Below are 26,346 nucleotides of genomic sequence, written 5' to 3'. Positions count from 1 at the left end.
TATGAATGGTCTTTTCAGTTAATGGACAGACAGACAGGTAGAAGTAGAATCACCAGCCCAGTTTCCAGGAAATCAGGTCTTTGACTCATTCTGGCTAATCCACAGGGCTAACCCATTCACCTGGGTCCATCGGTGTCTACCTCCATTGGTCTATGGTCAATGGTGTTTAACCCATTAGACTTGGTCCAATCATTTGTCTTTGTCTCAGTCCTTGGTCTGGATCTATCTCACCCCTCTAAATTACTCTAATATGACCATCTCATCCGATTCTGGGTCTGCAACCCATTGATCTATCTGGGTTCCAAGTCCACTGTCCTGGATGTATTCTGGTCCTAAGCCCATGAAAAAAAAAAACTATAATGTATCTGGACTTGTGTGTCTAACCCCTGTGCGTCTAAGCCCTGTATGACTCCTTGAGAGGCACAACATGGCTTGTTTAATTTAGATGTGAAAACAGGATGTCGTTGTTGGTTGAATCGAGTAAGCACTTTTTAAAAAAATAATGTTGTTGCTAAGAATATTCGCCAAGCGTTTGTTTGGTGTTGTGCTAGTCCAAACATTCTTGTTCGTCCCAAGAGTCAGTGCCAGAAAGGCCTGTGCTTGCTTTTGCCAAGCCTGCTGTTATTTGCTAGGGAATTCTTTCTGAAGCGCCTTCCCCACTGAGCACTGGTTTACACAGAGCCTTTCAGATATCCGTTTCCCTGGATGGTAGAGAAATGAAAACAATACAGAACTATTCAGTGATCCACAAAGGTCTGCTGCTAATTCAGATGCCTTATTTCTTTTCTTTTTTTTTGCTGGGTGTCATATTCATCATGCAAGTAGTTATGTGGTGTCTTGGCTGTTGTTTGTGGGTTGAAGCTGAATATGTCTATTCACTAAAAATAAATGTGGAAAGGGATTCCCACACTCAGGGATCTTTCACGGATTCTGGGGGCACAATAAGCTGCCGCTATAATGATGACAAGAGCTCTCCAGCAGCTGAACAGGTGCTGAATGCTGGATACAAACAAGGGGAATAAAGATGGTCAAATAACCCCCTCTTGAATTCCGTGGTGTGCCATTCACAGGGGAGTAATGAAAGGGAACTGGCGGGAAAATTAGCCTGCATCAGAATTACTTTGAAATATGGTATTTAGGACACATTGCTATGCTTAAAATTGTAATTATACAAATAGCATGTCTTAATTAAAAATTCATAAACACACACACACATATATGTATATATATATATATATATATATATATATATATATATATATATATATATATATATATATATATATATAGTGATACTTTTATTATGATTATTATGTGTAATAATAAGTATACTTTGCAGCTGTGCAAAAATAATGCTGTTTAACATTTACAAAATACACTTTATTTCAGCAACTTTTAATATAGGGAAAAATACCCGTTTAGTAACTCCTTATTAACTGTGGTGAGTACACTGTTGATTTCCCTTTAAGTTCAATGCGAGATAGATAAGTGATTGACACTGCTGGCTTGCTGATGTCCAGATGGCCCATTGGAAGTCAAGGCTGGGCTATCTCTTTAAACAGCCACACTTCCTTTGTGCGCTGCCCTGGGCAGTGAATGCACTGAGTGTGGGAAAGCAAGGCCGGCCCGGGCTCACACATTCCTCTAGAACAGATGCGCTGCTGGGTCTATATTGGGACTATTCATAAAGCTGCAACTGGTCACTTATATTTAGAGAATGTTTGGACGGAATAAATACACAGTTTGATGTTCCTGAAAAGTATTTAGGCAGCGGGTTATCGACATGAAAAACGGCAGCAGTGTGGAGTAGTGGTTAGGGCTCTGGACTCTTGACCGGAGGGTCGTGGGTTCAATCCCCAGTGGGGGACACTGCTGTTGTAGCCTTGAGCAAGGTACTTTACCTAGATTGCTCCAGTAAAAACCCAACTGTATAAATGGGTAATTGTATGTAAAAATAATGTGATATCTGTATAATGTAAAATAATGTGATACCTTGTAATAATTGTAAGTCGCCCTGGATAAGGGCGTCTGCTAAGAAATAAATAATAATATTTAACTTGATAACCTGTACAGTTGTATTTTACAGTAGTAGTAATAATGGTGTAAATTATCTGTGCTTTTTAAGCAAGTGCAAAAAGACACATTTTCTGAAAGGAAACGACATAAAGCTTGTAATTACAATTATTGCAAAAAAAAAGTTGCCGTTGCCTTTGTTTCAAAGCGTGTGAACGTGATGGTACACATCCCCATGAGGACTCCAGACAGCACCAGCAGGACAGTCGAGTACAGGAGCCCTTCGGTTGGACAGGCGCCAGCTTACTGGGTGGGCCTCCGCGTGCTGAACTCTGGAGGAGGAGTTGTGCAGTGAGCCGCTCAAGCTTCAACAGGTGTGGAGCTGACGCGCAGGCTGGGGTTGCTGGGAGACAGGTGTGCGAAGTGTCTGTCTTGCATTGTAAATGCTTCGGGTCCTGACACGAAACAGCTGTTGTTTGCGAGTTACAGTTGTGAAGTGTTTTCAAAACGGCATTGGAGATTAAAAAAAATAATAATAATATAAATTAAAAGTGTTTCATTTAATTAAGTCTGTCTGACGTCTATTTCAGTGGGGGAGGAGAACCGGTTCAGTCATACTGTATTTATATTATATATTCCATTTGTAATCCAGTGCAGATGTAGTTTGCTTCGAGAGTTCCCACACTGGTCAGACAGACAATATTTGCCTTTCTTAATTGGCCTTCACAATTATCTATCACATGCGACAGGTGTCTGGGCTACAGTTTTCAAAACCAGCGCGCATACAGTTCATATAATTGTATTTAATTCCTTAAATATTTGGAAATTAAACAACATAATCTTTCTCACAGTATATTAAAAAAAAAAACATGTAACATATTTAAACTGATATTTACAAATTTTAAATTCGTCCCCTTCTTTCTATGAAAGAATATTTAGTTGCACCTGTCTATTACAAACCTTGGAAATCTTTTGAAAAGTGTTCTCAAATACCTGCGCAATTTCCTTTAAGTCACTTTATCGTATCAAAACATGCCAGCCAACATACTGCCTGTTCCACGCGTCACTTTCACCCAACACACCTGGCCCTTGCTTTTGGAATGCTACCTGTGAGAATCCGAATGCTTAATATTTCCCACGTTCGATAGAGTGTTAGCTTGACAGCTGTAGTTCGTTTTGTAAATCTATCTAAAGTCCATTCAGGTGTGTACCATGAAGACTGATAAGCTGAACCAACAAGCCGAACAATAGCTCCTCAAGGGGCAGCAGTCGGCTGCTGTTGCGGTTGTGTCAGTGGTTCCCGTTTTAACGGCTTGGTTACACAGTAAAATAATACGTTTCTTCAGCCATTGTTTTATTATTGGGACTGTGTGTTTTTTTGTGTGTGTGCATCTGCTGATGTTTGAAATACATGCGTGGTCTTGCAGGTTAGGCGCAAGGCAAAGCAGGTGGCTGTTTTTGGACTGTAAGCGCCAGGGTAAAATAAGGGTCTGTGGTTCTTTCTTTATCTAATCTCCGCAGGTATCATGAAAGCGACGCTTGCCGTTGTGAAATCTCTCCTATTGACTTCAGGGCGTGTGGGTGAGCGCTCGGCGGAGTTTCCCACACTGTTCACCCATTCACTGCTCAGTTTTCTCAGGGAGCCGGAACAAAAGAAGCGTGCCCTTTATTGATGGAGATTGACAGCTGCCTTTTGTTCGACATTCCCAGTAAGAACTAGTGTGTGTGTGTGTGTGTGTGTGTGTGTGTGTGCGTGTGTGCGTGTGTGTGTGTGTGTGTCTGAACCAAAAACAGGAATAAAACCTGAATTTCTCCCATTTTTTGTATTATTGTTTGTGATCAAATCCATTGAAATAAACATTACAATCACCTTATAAAAGTTTAAATAAAATAGAAAATTATAATAAAGCATGGTAAAGCATAGGCAAGCATTGTAAAAAATGGAGAGGTATGGTTAAGCATATTAATAAACCTGGCAAATTGGGGTAAACTATGGTAAATGTATAATATAACCACGTGAAAAGCACAATACACACTTACGGTTTACTGTTGACAATTCTAATAATTATAATTAAGAAATATCTATTGAGCTCTTACTGGGTATGGTTGAAATATATAACCACGGTTCTTGCAGGTTCACAATGCCTCGATCAAGTATTGGGACAGTGTATGCAGATGTAGCATCAAAGGATCTTACAGTTGCGAAGTGCAATCTATTTGGTTTTTACAATTCTCTATCAGCGCTGTGTTTGATCTCGGCTACCTGCAACCGGCTTCTGTTATAGTGGGTGGAACTTTCCCAGGTTATTAAAAAACAGACACATGACACATGCCCGTTTTTCATGCTGATAACCCGCAGGACGAGTCACTTAACCATGCAGTAATCGATGTTTCTCCTATTGTCCTGTGGGATCCGCCGATTGGCTACTGAGTGTGGGAAACCTAACCGAGCAAGGGACCCATGCATTCAGATGCAAATCATGCGTCATAAATACAAGAGGAGAGCCCTCACAAGAACCAGAAACCGCTCAGCGCTCTCTGACAACACATCGTCGCCGAAACGAGAATGTCACCGTGCAACTTCGACAATGAACACTCTGACCTCAAGCTCACCAATAAAGAAAAAAACAAAGTAAGTATGACTATACATGAAAGCAATATTTGCAGTGCTTTAATAATGTCATGTTTTTTTTAGTTATTGTTGTTCTGAATGCACAGATCACTAAACGTTTTTTTTTTTTTTCTGTGAAGTTAAGAAAACCAGTGGTGGAAAAAATGCGCCGAGACCGCATCAACAACAGCATCGAGCAGCTCAAGACGATCCTGGAGAAAGTGCTCCAGAAGAACGAGCCCAGCTGCAAGCTGGATAAAGCTGACGTCTTAGAGATGACCGTGAGCTTCCTGAAGCAGCAGCTGAGGCGTGATCCAGTAGCCCCGCGGGTGGACTACAACGAGGGCTATTCCCGGTGTCTACAGGAGACCCTGCACTTCATGTCTCTGTGCGCGCCTCAGAAAGGGGCGCGGCTGCTGAACCACTTCCAGGGAGACAAGAACGCCGTCACGGGCTCCGGTTTCCCTGCGTCTCCGGTGACTGCTCCCGCTGGCCAGACCTTCACCAAGCCCGTGGTGCCGAGCCCTGAGAGAGCAGTGTGGAGACCTTGGTAGATCTGTTGCAATTCCAAAGAACTTGTTCTCGCGACTAAACCCGGAGAGGGGCTTTAAACCCTCCACTAGTATGGAATGTTTATTTCCGCTTTTAAGATTGTTCCACGTTGCCTTCATGTTGAAGGGCGGTTGTATATACATGTTAGCACATCATTTTACAATATGTTTAATATGTACGCCGTGAGTTTACAGAATGGTTATTTCTGTAGTTTGTGACAGTGGTCCTGTACTTATTAGGGCTACTTATACAGGAGAAACGTCAATGTGTTTGTTTTACCTGAAGAGTATGATAGTCGCCTTTTATAAAGGTATTGGGTCAATTAGTTACTGGTCTGTTTTTGAGATATTTTCAACATGTTGCCTTCAATGAAAGGGAGTATGTATGTGTGCATTTCAATGTGTATACTGTCATTGTTAAATCACTTTGTGGAATGCTATGAATGCATATAACTGTATACATTCGTAGGAGAAACGTTCTCCAGTGTATTCTTTATCGTTATGGGAAGTTTTAAAAACTTTTTGTTTTGTCATAAAGAATCTTAGTTGCCTTTTGTAATGGCACGATGTCAATTTGTATCGTCCTATTTGTAACAATCTGTGATTGGAAGCACTATCGTGTATAATGGGCACATTAATATTATAGTTTAGTCGTTTGTTTGTTTGTTTGTTTACTTTACCGATCATGTTTTAATGATTATTCTTTAATGTATTTCTGTTGATGGAAGCGTTTAAGCATACTTTTGTATGATTATATAATACACTCAGAATAAATACTTTGAACTGCATATGGTTTGTGTTCTCAGTTCTTATGCCTTGGTTCAGGGGATCTATCGATCTATCTATCTATCTATCTATCTATCTATCTATCTATCTATCTATCTATCTATCTATCTATCTATCTATATATATAGTATGAACTGTCATAAAATAATTTTATGTTGATACAGTAACTCTTACCACATAACAATAATAGTAGCTATCATTTGACACGTACAGGCACATACGTTTCCAAAGCTCTCCCAGTAGTTGTTTGATGGTGATCCATGGGGTTGTAATTGTTAAATAACTATTTGTTATAATATGTTTTTATCAACACCAAGTGACACCCCATTAAAAAAGCTGAAATAGTGTTCAGGGTGACCAGTATACTATTCTGACAGATAAACCCACACCATGGGGCACTGAATGTTTTAATAAAATAATAAAATATGAAGAGTCTTAAATATTAAATATACGAGCATATAACTTCTAGTTGAGTGTCCACATGCTGTCAATTACAGCGAGATACAATATTCGGTATTAATCAATAATTAATAACTTGCTATGCCTAGAATACAGTGAAATACACGAGTTCACGTTTTTGTTTCAAGCAGCACTTCGCTGTGTTTAAATCACTTGGAACACTTAATCTCAGTAGCAATCTTTGAATTCGTTTTACAATAACGTGTTTTCCTGACTTCGGAAATCGTCATTATTTTTTAGTTTGCAAACTGAGTAATACAAAGTAGATTTTTGTTATATACTGTTTTATTAATTAGGAACAGCATATGTCCATATTTATTAAATGTCATACACTGAAGCATGAGCCATTCCATTTAAGGAGGGGTTTGTTTAGTTTTGATTTGGTTTGTATTGATTTGGTTTTATTTTTTAACGCTCCAAAGCGTTGCTGTTTAGAACGTACTACAAACACAAGTCCTTACCCTCAGGCTTAGCGATTGTTAGAAGTGTTGGCACTGCAAACTGTGATTTTAACTTAGCCTGTTTCCCACGCTCCTTCTCACCGTTTGATCTCTCCCAAACGCCCCTTTTTAAAACCAGAAACAATAGAAGTGTGCCTTAACGCGTGTCCCGTGACTGGACTTTGACTGTACCTAAAATTCCCAACCGGCCCTATTGAAGTGTAAAACGATTCATACCCGTGCTTCAATAAATGCTTCTGTGGCTCTGTGACAAACTCATAAAGATAGCTCACTTTGATTTTATTCAAAGTGAGCTTTACCCCAACCTGCCCTTAACCCAGTTACACTTGGATTATGGACAATACCATTTTAAACAGCCCCGTTTTAATGAAGGGATCTGTTCCTTTAAGAGAATCCCAATCTCTTGTCTCAACAGGTGCGCTAATTAAGGTTGAATGTTGTATTTGATGAGAGTGGGGAGTGTGCGTGGCGTTCAAGTGCCCACAGTAAACTAAAACAACAATTCAAGCCTTCTTAAAAATAAGGGGTTACGACTGAGGCCATGGTCAAAGGGACTATCTCTACTGGGAAAATCATATGGATCTAAAGTATCAAGAATATCGATTTCCCGGTTTAATAGGCATAAAAACACAGGAAGGGGTTTGCACACGGAGGTGCCCGCTGGGATTGCTACTAGACTGGTAAGTACCAACATTATTTTGTTTTTCTTGGCTAATTATTGCAATATTTTTTAGAGTCGGAGGTTACACGACTATCAAACGTGTCCAAGGTCGATCTTACAAGCAGCAATGTAATTAACATAAACACAACCGAATCCCGTGCTCGCAGTCTCTGTCTCTTATTGACTGACAGACAGTCACTTAACCATGAAGTCAATAAGTATTATTTTATTTATTGATTTTTAACTGTTGACTGTCTATTGTCTCAAGAGCCACCGGATGGCCTATATCAAAGTGTGGGAAACTCAAACAAGCCCGAGGCTCACCTCCTTCGGCCTTTTATCTTGTCTAATTCATGGCGCGTTAATAACAATACCAAGTATTGCGTCGTTGTCTTTCCAGTGAAGGTCAGGCGCCAATGGGGTGTATGCTGGGAGCATTACGTCATTTTCAACGGTTAGGTATGGAGTGTAGATATTGTTTATAATAACGGTTTATTTTTTTTCTTTCAAGTTTAAAACCCTCCTTATAAGGCTGGTGCCTATACAATTATAACAGTATTGAGAGTAATACAAATGTAGAGTTATCGTATTATAGTATATTATTGAACTTTTATCAACACAAACAGCAGCCTACACAGAAACATTAATTTCCAGCTGAGGACTGTACAGCGCCAAAGTGTGAGCGACTCAATTTAACACCTGACCAGGATTGGTATTACCAGCTGCCAGGAGCTGTCTTCTCGCTCAAACAGCTGGCTAACACGCCTTGACGATGCCGGATTGACATTCGCTTGTGTGAGTCCTGCTTCTGGGCGAGTTTCAAACACTCGGACGACTGATTTGCCGTTCAAAACACGACAATAGAAGCGTGTCTTGCTAAACGGCTCATAGGGCGTGTGAGGTCAGGCTGAATGTATCCCGACTCATAACATTTAAAGAATAAGCAACTGGAATCTTAATTTATTTCACATTGGACTACACAAGTCTTTTTTATGATCGATTTTAAGACATAACTGCAACGACAAAAGCCCATCATATTAAAAAAAAAAACTTGTTTTAAAAACTATTTAGGAACCAATTATGCAATATATCTAAAAACACACTTTAATAAAATTGATTTTTTTTTTTATCTTAGTGGGGTTTAATGTAACTTTTAAAATGGCTGCTTTTGTAGTATTACGTGTATACTGTTATTTAAATGGCTTGACACTGGCAGTTGTATGTGTGACATGCTGTACAAATGTATTGTGGTTTGTTTTTTTCTGCTATTATTTTTTGCTTCAGTGGGAAGCGTCTGATCTAAATTATGGGAAATGCATAGTAGCCTATAACCATGGGGAAAGCGTGGTAAATCTGCAAAAATAACCTACAAAAATACTGCGTAAACTTGTCTAAGGGTGATGAAGCGAATGGAGCGTGCCAGTCTATCCAAAATGAGTTTCCAGGAAGACTTTATTAGTTATAACCGCAATGTAACACACGGCTTCCTTGCATGTGCCTGACATATTTATGTGAACAGCGCTTCGCTTCAGTGGGAACCGTCTGATCTTTGCCTCCGGCAGCGGGTCTGAGTTTCGGGGGGTGGTTCTTTCCCAGGTTCCAGAAGCACAGGCCGTACACACAGCTCCCACACGCCGCTTTTACTGACACGCTCCCTCTATCGACCTGGGCGGGTCCCGCGGGTCTTCAGGCGACACGAAGGCAGTAAACCGTGGAGTAATCGATGTTATCTGCAGCTACTGACGCGCTCTGATTGGCTGCCGAATGTGGGAAAGCAGGATAAGCCTCAGACCCACGAGATCTGACACAGCGCGTGGGCTATAAATACACGAGGTCCTTTGCCATAACCACAGACAAGCAACGGGCTAAAGCATTGCAGAAACAGATCTACTGACACCAAGCGTCAGGACTCAAGACAATGGCACCTTCCACCACGCACAGGGCTTTCCACGTGACAACCAAAGAACAAAATAAGGTAGGGTTTGTTTCAATATGGTTAATGCAGTTTTTTTTTTTAAATATACTTTTCTCACATTTCGTCTTGGTTGTTTGGAGGGCAAATCGCTAAAACTGTTCCGTTTTCTCTCTACAGTTACGCAAACCGATTGTAGAAAAGATGCGCAGAGATCGCATCAACACCAGCATCGAGCAGCTCAAGACGCTGCTTCACAGGGAGTTTCATCAACAGCAGCCGGGTTCCAAGCTGGAGAAAGCTGACGTCTTAGAAATGACCGCGGGCTTCCTGAAAGGACAGGTCAAGACCAGCACCAAACTGGGCTATAGCCAGGGCTTTTCCCAGTGTTTGCAGGAGTCCCTCCGCTTCCTGTCTCTCCAGGCGCCCCAACAAGCCGCTGAGATGAGAGTGAAGGAGCATTTCCACGGATCACAGAGCTCCACCCAGAGTCGCTTCTCTCCCGAGCCTCTCCTGAACTCTGTACCTCCCCAGGTCTGCACGAAACAACCGGCCATCAGCAGCCCCACAGCAGCGTGGAGACCCTGGTAGAGCAGACATTAAAGAAACAGAACACACACATCAAATGAAACTAGAGGAGAGCTTGCATTCAAGGTATTCTCTGCGGCGGTGAAGGAATGTATGAGTTCCGTGTATTGTTTCAGTTCACCTGATCAAGGCGAGAGATTCGAAATCTCGCTATTCTATAGAACGTGTTTTGAAATTAGAACACAGCATTGTTCTAACAGTGCGTTTGAATTCAGTTCTACAAGGTTTGTAGGTTTGCACTGATCTGCATTGTTGTATATTACAGTAATTGTATAGGATTGAAAATGTAAGAGAAATGTTCTCCGACCTTTCTGCTGTACACTCTTCTTTATTACAGAGATTGCTCTAGACATGTCCTGCCTTTTGTAAAGGCTTTACTGTGAACTATATTAGGTTCATACCGTATGAACAATATATCAATATATATCAATGTACATTTTTATAATGAATGTGAATGAATGAATTAGCAAGGATGGTTTTATATTGCTCTCTCTTGCTAACACTTGTATTTCAGTATCTGGAAAAAAAATATGTTATCGTGTTTTATATGAGGCCCCTGAGTAATAAATTCACTTAATTGTACTTTATGTGTTGAGTCGTTTCTTACAGCTTTCTGAAAGGACACTAGAACCCTTTATAAACATACACACGTGTTCTCTTCCTTTACAAACCATGAAGACCAACCCCAATGACACACAGCGTCTAAAAGCATTAGCAAACTAGCACAGCTCCGTAGAGTCCCAAACACAGAGCGAGTCACTCCCCTGCATATTAAATTATGAAAAAAGGTAATAAATGATAAATCTAGACCGAGCCCTCCAATGTGAAAGACTGAATAAGACCCAGCCCCTTTGCATAATATTTAGGCTCTGGTTTTAGTAGTCCCACACCTTTCCCTATCGTAAACCTTCATGGCGGGTTTATCTGACACTTAACTTCTGTAGGACATTTTCACATTCATAGCATTCAGTATCCAAATATGCATCACGAGTTGCCTTTCAAGCCGTAATGTATTCAGGCAATACTTTTAGTAGCGCGTTGCATTGGGGTTCGGAGAATCAAAGGCGCCTGTCCGTGGATTTCATTCCAATGAGAAACATTTGATCTTTGTGATTGGCACTAGAGATGAGTCTGTGTGTTCCTTTGTGGAGGGGGAGGGGGAGGGGGAGGGGGAGGGGGAGGGGATGGGGGGGGCGTTTTCCCACCTTTCAAGTGTCCAAACTCCAAAATGAGTTCCTACAAAACAAAACCTTATATTATTTTGCAAATAATAGGCTTTGAAAAACTCTTTTCAACAAACTCGTGTTGCGTGTTAATCTATTTTCAGGACACAAAGGACACGGTATATACATTTGATTTGCTTGTTACAAGTTTACTTTGGTGAACAATAAAAAAATATATACAATAGGTATACATATGTTATGTTTTAAATGAGGCCCCTGCATAATCGTACTTCGTGTGTTTGATCCATTATTACAGTTTCCTGAAAGCAAACGCATTAAAAACATCAGCAGGTTTTCTTCTCTTCCTAGGCAGTTTCATTAAGCTTTTGATGCAGCTTCTTTCAACATGCTTTACAGAGCAAACAACCACAAAGACGCACCAGTTCTACAAGTGACCTGCCAATACATCCAAACGTAAGACTAAGTCTGCGCTTGCTATCTTGTATGTGTTAGGAGAGCACAACTATTGCCATCCACAATGTACACGATTAGATATACCGTATAATCACCTCGGCACCACGAAGCTGTAGGGCTACAGTGTTTAAATCACAGTGCTATATAGACTAAGCGTAATTACAGGCCTCTGTAATAAAAAGTGTCCACGCACCTGCGCGTTTCCTGAATTGACCGAATTAATGTCAACTGGTGTTATTGAGGAAGTGAGAGTGTGTCTGTAGAGCCAGATTTGGCACGTTTTCTCTCGATACAGGCTGCCGTTATTGTTCTAAAGTTTGCTAGCCCAACGTTTTTGTCTTTAACTTTCTTTCCTTGTAATTTTGCGCGATGTGGTTAAATGATTAAAATCAGCCCGTCATAAAATAAGATAAAAAGAGCGGCGTGTGTCCACACCTCTGTGCTAATCACACTTTGCCCCGATGAGAAGGATTTGATCTCCCGGACTGGCCTGTGTGTTCCTGGGGGCGGTGTTTTCTCAGGTCCCAGGTGTTAACACGTAGGGGTGACACGGGCTGCGGAACCGCGCGTTTTTTTCTATTGTGTTTCAAGCTGTCCGGGATAGACTGCACGCCTTTGATGCAAACGGTTTTTATTAGGGGAACAGAGAGCCAAACCAGACACGTTTCTGAAAATTATACAGCGGGTGTCCTCTCCGGAACACGACGATACAGGGTTTACAACACAAACCTTTTCTGAGGTTTTTTTTTTTTGTTTGTTTGTTTCCTTGGGGGGGGGGGTATATTCTAAAACAACAATTATTATTGAATTGTCTATGGATGAATCAATCGTTTGGATGGGCATCAAGACGCGAGTTTGAAAAAACAAAACATAAAATATAACTACAAATGAAGCTGTAGGTGACCTCTTCGTCCACAGTATAGCTCAGTTAGGAATGGACACAGATACACACGATGTGTTTACTCCTCTGTTTAGGGCGGCGTTATTTACATTATACTATATAGCTGCCCGCAGTTCTGAGCAGATGTATCCTTCTAAGACCTGTAAACTACTGTATTTAAAATAGCTGGCATGGTCTTACATGCAGTTATGATACGAGTTTAGTCCTGAAGCTAGTGGCTTTCAGGGCAGTCGTGTCCAAGCATACAGTCAAGACTTCATTCAATTAGCGCGTCACAGTTCCTAAGAATGGGCATGCGCCAAACATATTCGTGCTAATGGCAGCTTGCGCCTTGGAGTTAATTAAAATGTGGGAATGTGGGCGGGGCTTTCCCAGGTTGTGGAAGCACAAGGTTGTGGAGGGATAATGATGACCTTTTTTCAGAATATAATATGCAGGGGAGTCACTCGCTCTGTGTTTGGGACTCTACGGAGCTGTGCTAGTTTGCTAATGCTTTTAGACGCTGTGTGTCATTGAGGATGGTCTTCATGGTTTGTAAAGGAAGAGAACACGTGTTTGTGTTTATAAAGGGTTCTAGTGTCCTTTCAGAAAGCTGTAAGAAACGACTCAACACATAAAGTACAATTAAATGAATTTATTACTCAGGGGCCTCATATAAAACACGACAACATCATTTTTTTTCCAGATACTGAAATACAAGTGTTAGCAAGAGAGAGCAATATAAACCATCCTTGCTAATTCATTCATTCACATTCATTATAAAAATGTACATTGACATATATATTGTTCATATGCCATGACAGCACGTACAATACGGTATGAACCTAATATAGTTCACAGTAAAGCCTTTACAAAAGGCAGGACATGTCTAGAGCAATCTCTATAATAAAGAAGAGTGTACAGCAGAAAGGTCGGAGAACATTTCTCTTACATTTTCAATCCCATACAATTACTGTAATATACAACAATGCAGATCAGTGCAAACCTACAAACCTTGTAGAACTGAATTCAAACGCACTGTTAGAACAATGCTGTGTTCTAATTTCAAAACACATTCTATAGAATAGCGAGATTTCGAATCTCTCGCCTTGATCAGGTGAACTGAAACAATACACGGAACTCATACATTCCTACACCGCCGCAGAGAATACCTTGAATGCAAGCTCTCCTCTAGTTTCATTTGATGTGTGTGTTCTGTTTCTTTAATGTCTGATCTACCAGGGTCTCCACGCTGCTGTGGGGCTGCTGATGGCCGGTTGTTTCGTGCAGACCTGGGGAGGTACAGAGTTCAGGAGAGGCTCGGGAGAGAAGCGACTCTGGGTGGAGTTCTGTGAACCGTGGAAATGCTCCTTCACTCTCATCTCAGCGGCTTGTTGGGGCGCCTGGAGAGACAGGAAGCGGAGGGACTCCTGCAGACACTGGGAAAAGCCCTGGCTATAGCCCAGTTTGGTGCTGGTCTTGACCTGTCCTTTCAGGAAGCCCGCGGTCATTTCTAAGACGTCAGCTTTCTCCAGCTTGGAACCCGGCTGCTGTTGATGAAACTCCCTGTGAAGCAGCGTCTTGAGCTGCTCGATGCTGGTGTTGATGCGATCTCTGCGCATCTTTTCTACAATCGGTTTGCGTAACTGTAGAGAAAAAACGGAACAGTTTTAGTGATTTGCCCTCCAAACAACCAAGACGAAATATGAGAAAAGAATATTTAAAAAAAACTGCATTAACCATATTGAAACAAACCCTACCTTATTTTGTTCTTTGGTTGTCACGTGGAAAGCCCTGTGCGTGGTGGAAGGTGCCATTGTCTTGAGTCCTGACCTTGGTGTCAGTAGATCTGTTTTTGCAATGCTTTAGCCCGTTGCTTGTCTGTGGTTATGGCAAAGGACCTCGTGTATTTATAGCCCACGCGCTGTGTCAGATCTCGTGGGTCTGAGGCTTATCCTGCTTTCCCACACTCGGCAGCCAATCAGAGCGCGTCAGTAGCAGCAGATAACATCGATTACTCCACGGTTTACTGCCTTCGTGTCGCCTGAAGACCCGCGGGACCCGCCCAGGTCGATAGAGGGAGCGTGTCAGTAAAAGCGGCGTGTGGGAGCTGTGTGTACGGCCTGTGCTTCTGGAACCTGGGAAAGAACCACCCTCCGAAACTCAGACCCGCTGCCGGAGGCAAAGATCAGACGGTTCCCACTGAAGCGAAGCGCTGTTCACATAAATATGTCAGGCACATGCAAGGAAGCCGTGTGTTACATTGCGGTTATAACTAATAAAGTCTTCCTGGAAACTCATTTTGGATAGACTGGCACGCTCCCTTCGCTTCATCACCCTTAGACATGTTTACACAGTATTTTTGTAGGTTATTTTTGCAGATTTACCACGCTTTCCCCATGGTTATAGGCTACTATGCATTTCCCATAATTTATTCTGGTTTGCCATGTTTATCAATATGCTCTCGCTATTCTTTACAATGCTTACCTGTGCTTTACCATGCTTTCACTACGCTTTATTAGACTTTGCTAGATGTTTTTACTGTGGTTACTAAAACACACCAAAGATTCAAAATAAGGAATTAGAGGTCTTCGACAATAACTGAATATAAACGTAATAAAAGAAATAACGGTGCACACGTGTCGGTGTTGGAATGGATTGACTGGCAAAAAATCAGAAAGGCATTTTTTGAAAATTAAAATGAGGGAAATGAAATATGTTTATAGAGGGCGTGTGCTCACAGCTCAGTGTTTATCACACTTAAGAAGGGCGCCGGTGTTTGATCCCTGCGATTCACACCAGGCCTGCCCGACTGAGAGCTTTAATGTCGGCGGATGTTTTCCTAGAGTTTCAAGTGTTAAGACTTGTGTGTAGCAGGCTTTGATCCGATGAACTACTGTCCTGTATAAACAATGACAGGTAGATTTAGCAGAAAATAATTCATCCTTATGACTCGTTCTGTTTTCTACGCGTTTGACGGGATCTATAAGATGATTGGATCTGGTGATGTAATATTCTGCGGATTACTGAGATCATTTCATCTTGCCGACACATACTGCAGTTATATATTTCACTTGAGAACGTTCTTCAGTATGTTCACTGCATGCTGTACATTGATTATTATTATTATTTGTTTATTGATCCATTCAGATGGTAAGTACATTATTGGTAGATATGATGTGGCAGTTAACCTCAGTAAATCTGTTTACTGTTCCGGTTACTCTTTAAAATGACGCCCGCTAATTAAATGGATCAGCTTGGAAAGTTTAATACAAATATTTTAACAGAAGAGCTGGAGTGAGGAAACTATGCGAAACGTTACGCTCTTGTATCGGTGATGCCTGTCCACCCTTATTCTTTCTGATGTCACACGTGTCCTTGGTCTTACTGCAAATAGAAGACTGTGGGTACAAATCTGGAACAGTTTCCCACAGAGTGGGCTGTTTGTTGCTCAATACCGAACAAAAGAATTAGTGACGGCAATTGACTATTCATTCTAACGCAGTGAAAGCCTGACGTCATAGACCAAGTGGAGGGAAAGGACATCATGTATTAGTATATCTGAAGTTGACAATGGGCGATCGTTTAGGTGCTCCTATTGTAACTGTAAAAAAACAAAATCAGTTTCAAACTTTGAATTCGTTTTGTTAGACTTTATACATCTATATGGTATAGAGCGATTTTGAATTTTTTTTATATATATTATTTATTTTCAAAATATCAGTTTTTCCACATTGAAATGACCTTGAAAGCTTTTTTGAAAGTGTATATACTATTTATTAATCTCACATATATAAACGTTAATTTAAAAAAAAACATAGAAAAGCTAAGCGAAAAAAAGAAAGAAAAAAAGGATTGGCAGCACAGTATTGCATTTCCAGGTAACGGTTAGGTTAGGTAAGGTTAAGTGGAAGGAGGCTGTCTACACACACACATGTGTGCTTGTTATTGCATGATGCTACTGATGAACACAAACATATTCCATTTTTTGCTGAAGCAATTGAGTGCTCCAGATTACAATGGCATTGCTGCGCAGCCAGAGGCAAACAAAGCCAGATTGCATTTGGGGAGCCTTAATGACGTCATAACTTGTGACTTTACTCTCCAGGGCTTTCCCACACTCCCCCAGTTCAAAGAGTTCACATTCAAACAAAAGGAGTGTGCCTTGTTAAATGCAAATGTGAAAGATATTCTCCATAACAAAACGTCGTGGTACTCATAGTTCTATTTAAATGTGTGTGTGTGTGTGAGTGTCTGTGTGTGTCTGTGTGTGTGTGTGTGTATATATATATATATATATATATATATATATATATATATATATATATATATATATATATATATATATATATATATATAATATATACAGTATGGTGACACTGATAAAGACACAAGCCGAAATGTATCTCTACTTGACTAAGTTTCCTATCAGTTTTAATTTAATGCTAACACTGCATAAAGTGCCAAAAAAATTAAAGATTACTTTTTAAAAGCTGCTATTGGGAAACAGTTAGTTTAAGAAAAATGCTGCATTATATTGGTGGTAGGGACTATACTTGGCTTTATGCATTTTGTTTTCTTAAAAGAATTCCATGATACCACTCTCCCCCCCCCCCCCCCCACCCCACCCCACACACCCCACACCCCACACCCCACACACCCCACACACAGACACCAAATTGCACCTGGGGGACACTGGGATCTGTGAGTGAGTTTTCCACTGTTTCCCACACTCTCTATCCCTTCATTGCATTCAATTGGGTAACAAAAGAAGTGTGTCTTGTTACACATTACATTAGTGATGGTGTTTGATCTCCCATTGTCCTAAAGGAAAGCTTACTCCCAGCAGACCATCTGGATCCCAATATATGTCATCTTCCAGAGTCTGGCAAGCTTTTGAAAGTCACTTCACCTGTTGCTGTTTTACTCTTTCAAGCTGTTGCAATGTGTTAGTTTTCTCTTCGAGATGTCAGAGCGCTCGGTTATCACTCTCTCTTGGAAGAATACAAGTACAGTAACACTTATTTAAGATTATACTTTTTGAATGTGTCTGTTTGGATCCAGTTACAGGTTCATATGCCTATCTGTATACTACAAGCTAGGCATCTTAACACTGTAACACTACAATTACATTATGTATTTTTGTGCATATTACATAATCTTTACAAATGAATGGCAGGGTAGGGTACTGTGTTTGAGAGACTGAGGCTGAAGAAATTGGCCAAATACATTAAGGCATAGATCTACTATATATCATGTATTCATCTGCAGATTATTTTCTGCTACAATAATACTCTTTGATGTCCTGATATTGATCCTGTTCTAGAGAATATTCCTTCGTATGCAGTTTTAGCTCTGTCCCGTATCCCAACACATCAGCCCTCAAGCACTCCCCATTGTATCACACACCTCATTTCAGCAGTAAGAGGTCTATTGTTCTCCCGCATTGTGCTGTCAATTTAGCAAGTCTTGGTTAAAGATTTCCCTATCGTCCCTCTGAATGCATTGATTGTGCACCAGTGTGGGAAACTCCAGCCTTGCAGGGACCCACAGATTGATATGCAGATTTCATAGAGTAAATGGAAGTGTTTAATGTCAGGTGTAACTGAATATCAAGGTATGTGTGTGTAATATACAGTATGAGCAGGTTTGTATGTATTTAAAGAAGTTCAGCACCAAGGATAGCACCTGTTAGCCCAACAGGCAGCCCTCTCCCTCACTGTCTTCACTGCTAATCAGAGCAGGAATTATATTTAAGAAAAGAAGAGATGCACAGTAAAGAAATATAGTTCAATTGTTTTATTTGATTCACACATGAGACACGTGTCATTCACAGATTTCAATGCTGGATTCATCAGACAGTTCTGAGGATACACAATACACTGCATCGATAATGCCTTCATAGAGGCTACTCGAACAGTCCATTTCTACAGATACTCTGCACTCTGATTTACAAAATCACTACCACACCTTGAAGAAAACTTCAAGACAACATATTTCATATAAGATTCACTCAGTGTGAGCGACTCTTTGAGATACTGCCTTTATAAAAGGCACAGATACACATTATACAGTGTATAAAATACACATTATACAGTATTTAAAACACCTCAGTATTTCTTTACAAAGGAATATAGAGACAGCGATTTATATGAAAAAAATGTTTTTCATCAAAGCACACGCACAATTCTTGTCTAACAAGATACAATAAGAGGATATTGCCTTCTCAGAAGACACACACATAACTATATGTTTCTTAATACTTCTTTACAATGAAAGATCAAGTTCATATTTTAGGAATATTATTTTCATTAATAATACAGATTTCTTCTGTAAAAGATACATTAAAGAGATGCCACCTTCAGAACAGGTCGTTATATAAATACTGTTTGAAATATTTCAGTGTTACTTTATAAAGAAATACCAAACAGTTTCAGCAATGCATACACACTTCCTGTGTAATTATATACAATTACAGATATATTGCCATCACAAGAGGCATCAATACCCATACTATTTAAAATAATTCCTCTACAAAGAAAAATAACTTTTAAACAATTCAAAAATCATTAGCATTAGCTATGCACACACAATTCTTACGAGACAAGATACTATTCAGGATATAGTGCCTTCACAGAGGACATAAAACCCATGTTTTAATTATCATAATATTTTTATAAACAGAAATGACTTTTAACTCAATAGCGTCATCGCTGCATACACACTCCTTGTATAACAAGAATGAACAAATCCTATCGCACACAATATTGCCCCAACACTGGGTAACTATTGTGTTTCCTTTCAATCAATGAAAGTAGCATTCAAATCTTCTGCACAAGCAAAACAGGAAGGAAAACACCCCCTACACAATGAGAATTACTGGATATGTCCATCATAGACAGACATGTTGAATTCTGTGTGTTCAAAGTGACAGTGTCCGTTGTGATCTACCAGGGCCGCCAGAGGGCACTCTTCACCGGGGTCGCCTCTTTGACGGGGCTCTGATGCACTGGAGAATTCTGCGCAGCTTGGAAATGGTTCAGTAGTTTCCTCTGGGTTTCTGTCTTCATTTCATCCCGGGAAAGGAAGTGCACGATTTCTTGCACACACCTGGAGTAGCCTTCGTTTCCCGTCGCTGGCCGGGGGGAGGCGCTCTGTCTCAGGTAGCAGACGGTCATTTCCAGGATGTCCGCTTTCTCCAGTTTGGAATCGGGCTGCTGCTTCACGAATTCTTTTCCCAGTAACGTCTTGAGCTGCTCGATGCTGCTGTTGATACGATCTCTGCGCATCTTTTCAACCACTGGTTTTCTCAACTGCAAAAAAGAACAAGGCACACATTCAGTTAATAACCAGTTCGTGAGGAATAACAATTGAAGTTTTAAAAACACGAAACATTTCAAAAATAATCACACGTGCTCATTTAGTCTCAACTTACTTTGTTGGTCATTGTCACGTGTCCCTGTGAGTATCCCATAGCTGCAGCGATTGTAGGTGCCATTGCTGGAGTCACGGTGCTGTTAATATCGGTTTCTCTGGAGCTTAGAAGTCTCGGATCTGCTGGTTTTAGCTGCAAGCATCTCCCCTATTTATACTCTCCAGTCTCCATACGCATGTGTGGGTCTCGGGCTTGTTGGAGTTTCTCACACTCGGTAGCCAATCGGCGCGCTCAGGAGGACAATGGGAGAAGCTGGAATTGCCACACGCTGGATTAAGTGCTTATTGGCGGAGGATAAAAGCCAACTCCCAGGAGAGCAGGTGGAGGGGGTGGGAGGGGGCAATAGCGAGTGACTTGCAGGGGGTTGTGTGAATCTGGGAAAGTGCTGACCCCACCAAAAGATCAGATCTGCAGCCTGATGTTGGGAACAATGACATTGAAACATCACAGGGCTGGTAACTGAAATAAACACGGGCATGTGCCACATATGTTTGGATAGTAGCAAATGAGCAACGCGGAGAAGCATTATTGTCCGATATGACAGAAATGGCGTTTTACTGCACGGGAAAGGAAACCACATTACAGGCAGTAGGCTCTATGGCACCATTAACGGCGCGCTCCCTGAGTAACAGATTGATGTCAATCACACTTTCCCCCAATGAGAAGTGTTTGATCTTTGCGTTCGGCGTCAGGTCTGTGTTCCTGGGCGGAACTTTCCCAGGTTCCAGGCGTGAAGACGTTGTGCACGGCACGAGTTACATATATACTGTATTCGAGTAGACATCCAATAACATATATACATGCGATTAGATTATCACTCAACATACAAGCCATTATTAAATACCAGACATCTAAACCACATTCGTGTAGTTCCTGTAACTATTTGTAATGTATTTAATAACTATTCAATTGACATGTGTGTTGTAATCTAGTTTAGTAGGGGTTTCGCTTCGGAGAACAGTTTGGAAATTGATTTTACAGATATATAAAGATCTGGTTGGTTTGAATAAAACCTCCTATTGCTCCGGTTTCCAGCACTGTGCATGTGTTTGCGCATCATTATAGTACTGCCTCGGGTTTCTTGCTCTCAATAGAACAGCTGGAGTTGGAGTGGGAAACCCTGCTGAAAGTTGTCCTCTATTCTGTGGGTGATGTTTGGACATCCTTAGAGCAGCTCTTCCAGATGTCACAGATGCAGCTTTCCTCTTCTTGCCGGTAGAGTCTGTGAGTAAAAAGCTGCTCCGTGTTTCCCGCACTTTGCGCTGTGCTGTGCTCGATACAGGACAAAAGCAGCGCGCCGTGCAGAATGCCTCATTAGTGACGGTAAGTGGGTCTGTATGGTATGATAGCGAGGACCTTACGTCACAGACCATCTGGAGGGAAAGGCGATCAGAGGCTGGTGGCTTTTCAATAATATCTATTGGCGATTAAGAAATCGGGATCTGTCTTCTATACAGGACATGAGATTCAAAATATCCAAAAGGAAATGATTTATGGACAGGTTGCATTACTGCTGTAGTCCACTGGAAATCACAAACCCTTAACATTAAACCTTTTAGAATAAGTGTAGGCATTAGCGATGGGACGAATACAGCGGTTCCGAATGATTTTCCTTTAAGGTCTCACTGAACCGATACATTTCAATTGAAAGCTGGTTAGACTTCTAAATCACACAAATAGGTTGTGCTGTGTGTATAATCTCCAAAGTGCTTTCAATTAAAAACAAATTGTCGCCTTTTAATCTGTAGTCAGGTGAGTTTCGCGTGGCCGACGCAGGTCCTCATTATAAACACACAAGCATAACAATAGTGAGTAACGTCTTCAGGTACGGTTTAAAAAATCCCTCTTGTTACAATTCTTCGACCTATTGCTGTTGAGGTTTAAAAGTTTGAAACTGAGATGAGGCAAAAAATACGTGATGATAATAGGCCAGTTAAAAGCGACAATTCTCTTTCAATAAAAAGCACTGCAGAACCTCGTGACATCATTTAAGAGCGTCACCATGTTCAAATCAAATGCCGGTTCCTTTTTTTTTTTTTTTAAATCCTACACAAAGACGTTACAAACTATTGTTGGGCTAATGTGTTTAAAATGTGGTTCTGTGAGACCTTAAAGGAAAATCATTCAGAACCGCTGTATTCGTCCCATCCCTAGCGGGTCTGCATAAAGACAGGTATCTTATATTGAAATGAGTAATGAGAGAGGGTGTTTATCAATAATAACTCCAGGGAGATGTGTGTCTTTAGGGCACAGTATTATAACAGGACACATTTCTCACCTCAATGCAATAGCACCCAATGACTGTGATGACAGCACCAGAGAGTGTTGTCATCCCTATACACACAGAGATAAAGACTGACAGATGCCAATGGCATTGTGGGGCCTTAATGACATTATAACTTGTGACTTTACTCTCCAGAGTTTTCCCACACTCTGCCCATTCAGAGAGTTCAGGCTTGCACAAAGGAAGTGTGCCTTGTTAAATGCTAATCTGTATTTAGAAAGGCATCTTCAGCAACAGCACACTTGGGAATACGCTGAGGATAATATATTTCAATGAAGAGCCTGATGTACACAAGCAATATCTTAAACTCATTTCCAAATAATAATGACACTTCATATAGAGTATGGGCAGCCTAATTAGTCCAGTGAGGACGCAAGTCTTTACGTTGTATACAGTCCAGACCATTTCTTAGCTTTTATTCTATCTTCAGAAACAACCTGTGATGTGTTTGTATACTGAATAAAACCTGAATATATTGATTACCTAGAGACCATTTAACAAGCAGTACTTGGTGTTGGTGAATGACATCGTGTTTAACAGATATTTTATATAGAAAACGACCTCTTTCTAAATCACAAATCATTACATATTGAAAGAACTGTTTCAACTTGGGATCCGAATCTCTGTAATATTTTGTAGTAACAAATAAGTGAGCCACTCCTCTCCCTCTCCTCATCACTGGATAACAAGCTTCATGGCCTGTCTCTGTGGGGATGGGGACACTGGGATCTGTGAGGGAGTTTTCCACTGTTTCCCACACTCTCTATCCATTCATTGCATTCAATTGGGTAACAAAAGAAATGTGTCTTGTTACACATTACATTAGTGATGGTGTTTGATCTCCCATTGTTGCTAAAGGAAAGCTTACTCCCAGCAGACCATCTGGATCCCAATATATGTCATCCTCCAGAGTCCGGCAAGCTTTTGAAAGTCACTTCACCTGTTGCTGTTTCACTCTTTCAAGCTATTGCAATGTGTTAGTTTTCTCTTCTAGCTTTACCTTTATAACTGATAAACCCAGCGAGATCTCAGAGCGCTCTGTTATCACTCTCTCTTGGAAGAGTACAAGTACAGTAACACTTATTTAAGATTATACTTTTTGAATGTGTCTGTTTGGACCCAGTTACAGGTTCATATGCCTATCTGTATACTACAAGCCATGCATCTTAATATCAGTACTGTAACATTACAATTACATTATGTATTGCTGTGCATATTACATAGTTTTTTTATATAAATGAATGGCAGGGTAGGGTACTGTGTTTGAGAGACTGAGGCTGAAGAAATTGGCCAATACAGTAAAGCATAGATCTACTATATATCATGTATTCATCTGCAGATTATTTTCTGCTACAATATTACTCTTTGATATCCCGATATTGATCCTGTTCTAGAGAATATTCCTTCGTATGTAGTTTTAGCTCTGTCCCTTGTCCCAACACATCAGCCCTCAAGCACTCCCCATTGTATCACTCACCTCTATTCAGCAGCAGGAGGTCTATTGTTCTCCCGCATTGTGCTATCAATTTAGCAAGTCTTGGATAAAGATTTCCCTATTGTCCCTCTGAATGCATTGATTGTGCACCAGTGTGGGAAACTCCAGCCTTGCAGGGACCCACAGATTGATATGCAGATTTCATAGAGTAAATGGAAGTGTTTAATGTCAGGTGTAGCTGAATATCAAGGTATTTGTGTGTAATATACAGTATGAGCAGGTTTGTATGTATTTAAAGAAGTTCAGCACCAAGGATAGCACCTGTTAGCCCAACAGGCAGCCCTCTCCCTCACTGTCTTCACTGCTGATCAGAGCAGGAATTATATTTAAGAAAAGAAGAGATGCACAGTAAAGAAATATAGTTCAATTGTTTTATTTGATTCACACATGAGACACGTGTCATTCACAGATTTCAATGCTGGATTCATCAGACAGTTCTGCCAATACACTGCATTGATAATGCCTTCATACAGGCTACTCGAACAGTCCATTTCTACAGATACCCTGCACTCTGATTTACAAAATCACTACCACACCTTGAAGGAAACTTCAAGACAACATATTTCATATAAGATTCACTCAGTGTGAGCTACTCTTTGAGATACTGCCTTTATAAAAGGCACAGATACACAATATACAGTATATAAAATACAGATTATACAGTATTTAAAACACCTCAGTATTTCTTTACAAAGGAATATAGAGACAGCGATTTATATGAAAAAAATGTTTTTCATCAAAGCACACACGCTTCTTGTCTAACAAGATACAATAAAAGGATATTGCCTTCTCAGAAGACACACACATAACTATAAGTTTCTTAATACTTCTTTACAATGAAAGATCAAGTTCATATTTTAGGAATATTATTTTCATTAATAATACAGATTTCTTGTGTAACAAGATACACTAAAGAGATGCCACCTTCAGAACAGGTTGTTATATAAATACTGTTTGAAATATTTCAGTGTTACTTTATAAAGAAATACCAAACAGTTTCAGCAATGCATACACACTTCCTGTGTAATTATATACAATGACAGATATATTGCCTTCAAAAGAGGCATCAATACCCATACTATTTAAAATAATTCCTCTACAAAAAAGAATCACTTTTAAATAAATCAAAATTCATTAGCATTAGCTATGCACACACAATTCTTACGAGACAAGATACTATTCAGGATATAGTGCCTTCAACAGAGGACATAAAACCCATGTTTTAATCATCATAATATTTCTATGAACAGAAATGACTTTTAACTCAATAGCGTCATCGCTGCATACACACTCCTTGTATAACAAGAATGAACAAATCCTATCGCACACAATATTGCCCCAACACTGGGTAACTATTGTGTTTCCTTTCAATCAATGAAAGTAGCATTCAAATCTTCTGCACAAGCAAAACAGGAAGGAAAACACCCCTACACAATGAGAATTACTGGATATGTCCATCATAGACAGGCATGTTGAATTCTGTGTGTTCAAAGTGACAGTGTCCGTTGTGATCTACCAGGGCCGCCAGAGGGCACTCTTCACCGGGGTCGCCTCTTTGACGGGGCTCTGATGCACTGGAGAATTCTGCGCAGCTTGGAAATGGTTCAGTAGTTTCCTCTGGGTTTCTGTCTTCATTTCACCCCGGGAAAGGAAGTGCACGATTTCTTGCACACACCTGGAGTAGCCTTCGTTTCCCGTCGCTGGCCGGGGGGAGGCGCTCTGTCTCAGGTAGCAGACGGTCATTTCCAGGATGTCCGCTTTCTCCAGTTTGGAATCGGGCTGCTGCTTCACGAATTCTTTTCCCAGTAACGTCTTGAGCTGCTCGATGCTGCTGTTGATACGATCTCTGCGCATCTTTTCAACCACCGGTTTTCTCAACTGCAAAAAAGAACAAGGCACACATTCAGTTAATAACCAGTTCGTGAGGAATAACAATTGAAGTTTTAAAAACACAAAACATTTCAAAAATAATCACACGTGCTCATTTAGTCTCAACTTACTTTGTTGGTCATTGTCACGTGTCCCTGTGAGTATCCCATAGCTGCAGCGATTGTAGGTGCCATTGCTGGAGTCACGGTGCTGTTAATATCGGTTTCTCTGGAGCTTAGAAGTCTCGGATCTGCTGGTTTTAGCTGCAAGCATCTCCCCTATTTATACTCTCCAGTCTCCATACGCATGTGTGGGTCTCGGGCTTGTTGGAGTTTCTCACACTCGGTAGCCAATCAGCGCGCTCGGGAGGACAATGGGAGAAGCTGGAATTGCCACACGCTGGATTAAGCGCTTATTGACGGAGGATAAAAGCCAACTCCCAGGAGAGCAGGTGGAGGGGGTGGGAGGGGGCAATAGCGAGTGACTTGCAGGGGGTTGTGTGAATCTGGGAAAGTGCTGACCCCACCAAAAGATCAGATCTGCAGCCTGATGTTGGGAACAATGACATTGAAACATCACAGGGCTGGTAACTGAAATAAACACCGGCATGTGCCACATATGTTTGGATAGTAGCAAATGAGCAACGCGGAGAAGCATTATTGTCCGATATGACAGAAATGGCGTTTTACTGCACGGGAAAGGAA

At 40.8% G+C, this 26,346-nt stretch overlaps 5 protein-coding genes across 5 annotated transcripts; 2 read left to right on the top strand and 3 right to left on the bottom strand.

Moving 5' to 3' along the window:
- Positions 1-4,504: 4,504 nt before the first annotated feature.
- On the top strand, positions 4,505-5,963 carry LOC117963719 (transcription factor HES-5-like). The gene is made up of 2 exons (XM_034904721.2): positions 4,505-4,645; positions 4,765-5,963. The coding sequence occupies exons 1-2, from the start codon at positions 4,580-4,582 to the stop codon at positions 5,176-5,178; spliced, it is 480 nt and encodes a 159-aa protein (XP_034760612.2). The 5' UTR covers positions 4,505-4,579; the 3' UTR covers positions 5,179-5,963.
- A 3,389-nt stretch (positions 5,964-9,352) lies between these two features.
- Positions 9,353-10,626, top strand: LOC117963765 (transcription factor HES-5-like). Its single transcript, XM_034904864.2, has 2 exons — positions 9,353-9,517; positions 9,635-10,626. Exons 1-2 carry the CDS (start codon positions 9,461-9,463, stop codon positions 10,043-10,045), a joined length of 468 nt encoding a protein of 155 aa, XP_034760755.2. The 5' UTR covers positions 9,353-9,460; the 3' UTR covers positions 10,046-10,626.
- A 2,573-nt stretch (positions 10,627-13,199) lies between these two features.
- On the bottom strand, positions 13,200-14,625 carry LOC117425499 (transcription factor HES-5-like). Its single transcript, XM_034042460.3, has 2 exons — positions 14,320-14,625; positions 13,200-14,205 (listed from the first exon to the last, which is right to left on the bottom strand). The coding sequence occupies exons 1-2, from the start codon at positions 14,374-14,376 to the stop codon at positions 13,795-13,797; spliced, it is 468 nt and encodes a 155-aa protein (XP_033898351.3). The 5' UTR covers positions 14,377-14,625; the 3' UTR covers positions 13,200-13,794.
- Positions 14,626-18,363: 3,738 nt separating this feature from the next.
- LOC117425502 (transcription factor HES-5-like) lies at positions 18,364-20,131 on the bottom strand. The gene is made up of 2 exons (XM_034042463.3): positions 19,995-20,131; positions 18,364-19,872 (listed from the first exon to the last, which is right to left on the bottom strand). The coding sequence occupies exons 1-2, from the start codon at positions 20,055-20,057 to the stop codon at positions 19,507-19,509; spliced, it is 429 nt and encodes a 142-aa protein (XP_033898354.2). The 5' UTR covers positions 20,058-20,131; the 3' UTR covers positions 18,364-19,506.
- Positions 20,132-24,917: 4,786 nt separating this feature from the next.
- Positions 24,918-25,910, bottom strand: LOC117963754 (transcription factor HES-5-like). The gene is made up of 2 exons (XM_059002634.1): positions 25,774-25,910; positions 24,918-25,651 (listed from the first exon to the last, which is right to left on the bottom strand). The coding sequence occupies exons 1-2, from the start codon at positions 25,834-25,836 to the stop codon at positions 25,286-25,288; spliced, it is 429 nt and encodes a 142-aa protein (XP_058858617.1). The 5' UTR covers positions 25,837-25,910; the 3' UTR covers positions 24,918-25,285.
- Positions 25,911-26,346: the final 436 nt, after the last annotated feature.

This window comes from Acipenser ruthenus, chromosome 27, assembly GCF_902713425.1.
Source record: "Acipenser ruthenus chromosome 27, fAciRut3.2 maternal haplotype, whole genome shotgun sequence".
Classification (NCBI taxonomy): Eukaryota; Metazoa; Chordata; class Actinopteri; order Acipenseriformes; family Acipenseridae; genus Acipenser; species Acipenser ruthenus.
This window is presented reverse-complemented; position numbering and strand designations above follow the sequence as displayed.

Excerpts from the sequence above, each read along its gene's own strand:
- LOC117425499 (XM_034042460.3), bottom strand. The coding sequence starts at position 14,376 with ATGGCACCTTCCACCACGCACAGGGCTTTCCACGTGACAACCAAAGAA. Across the intron at positions 14,206-14,319 it reads CAACCAAAGAACAAAATAAG|TTACGCAAACCGATTGTAGA; the intron begins GTAGGGTTTGTT and ends TTTTCTCTACAG.
- LOC117425502 (XM_034042463.3), bottom strand. The coding sequence starts at position 20,057 with ATGGCACCTACAATCGCTGCAGCTATGGGATACTCACAGGGACACGTG. Across the intron at positions 19,873-19,994 it reads ACGTGACAATGACCAACAAA|TTGAGAAAACCAGTGGTTGA; the intron begins GTAAGTTGAGAC and ends TCTTTTTTGCAG.
- LOC117963765 (XM_034904864.2), top strand. The coding sequence starts at position 9,461 with ATGGCACCTTCCACCACGCACAGGGCTTTCCACGTGACAACCAAAGAA. Across the intron at positions 9,518-9,634 it reads CAACCAAAGAACAAAATAAG|TTACGCAAACCGATTGTAGA; the intron begins GTAGGGTTTGTT and ends TTCTCTCTACAG.
- LOC117963754 (XM_059002634.1), bottom strand. The coding sequence starts at position 25,836 with ATGGCACCTACAATCGCTGCAGCTATGGGATACTCACAGGGACACGTG. Across the intron at positions 25,652-25,773 it reads ACGTGACAATGACCAACAAA|TTGAGAAAACCGGTGGTTGA; the intron begins GTAAGTTGAGAC and ends TCTTTTTTGCAG.
- LOC117963719 (XM_034904721.2), top strand. The coding sequence starts at position 4,580 with ATGTCACCGTGCAACTTCGACAATGAACACTCTGACCTCAAGCTCACC. Across the intron at positions 4,646-4,764 it reads CCAATAAAGAAAAAAACAAA|TTAAGAAAACCAGTGGTGGA; the intron begins GTAAGTATGACT and ends TTTTCTGTGAAG.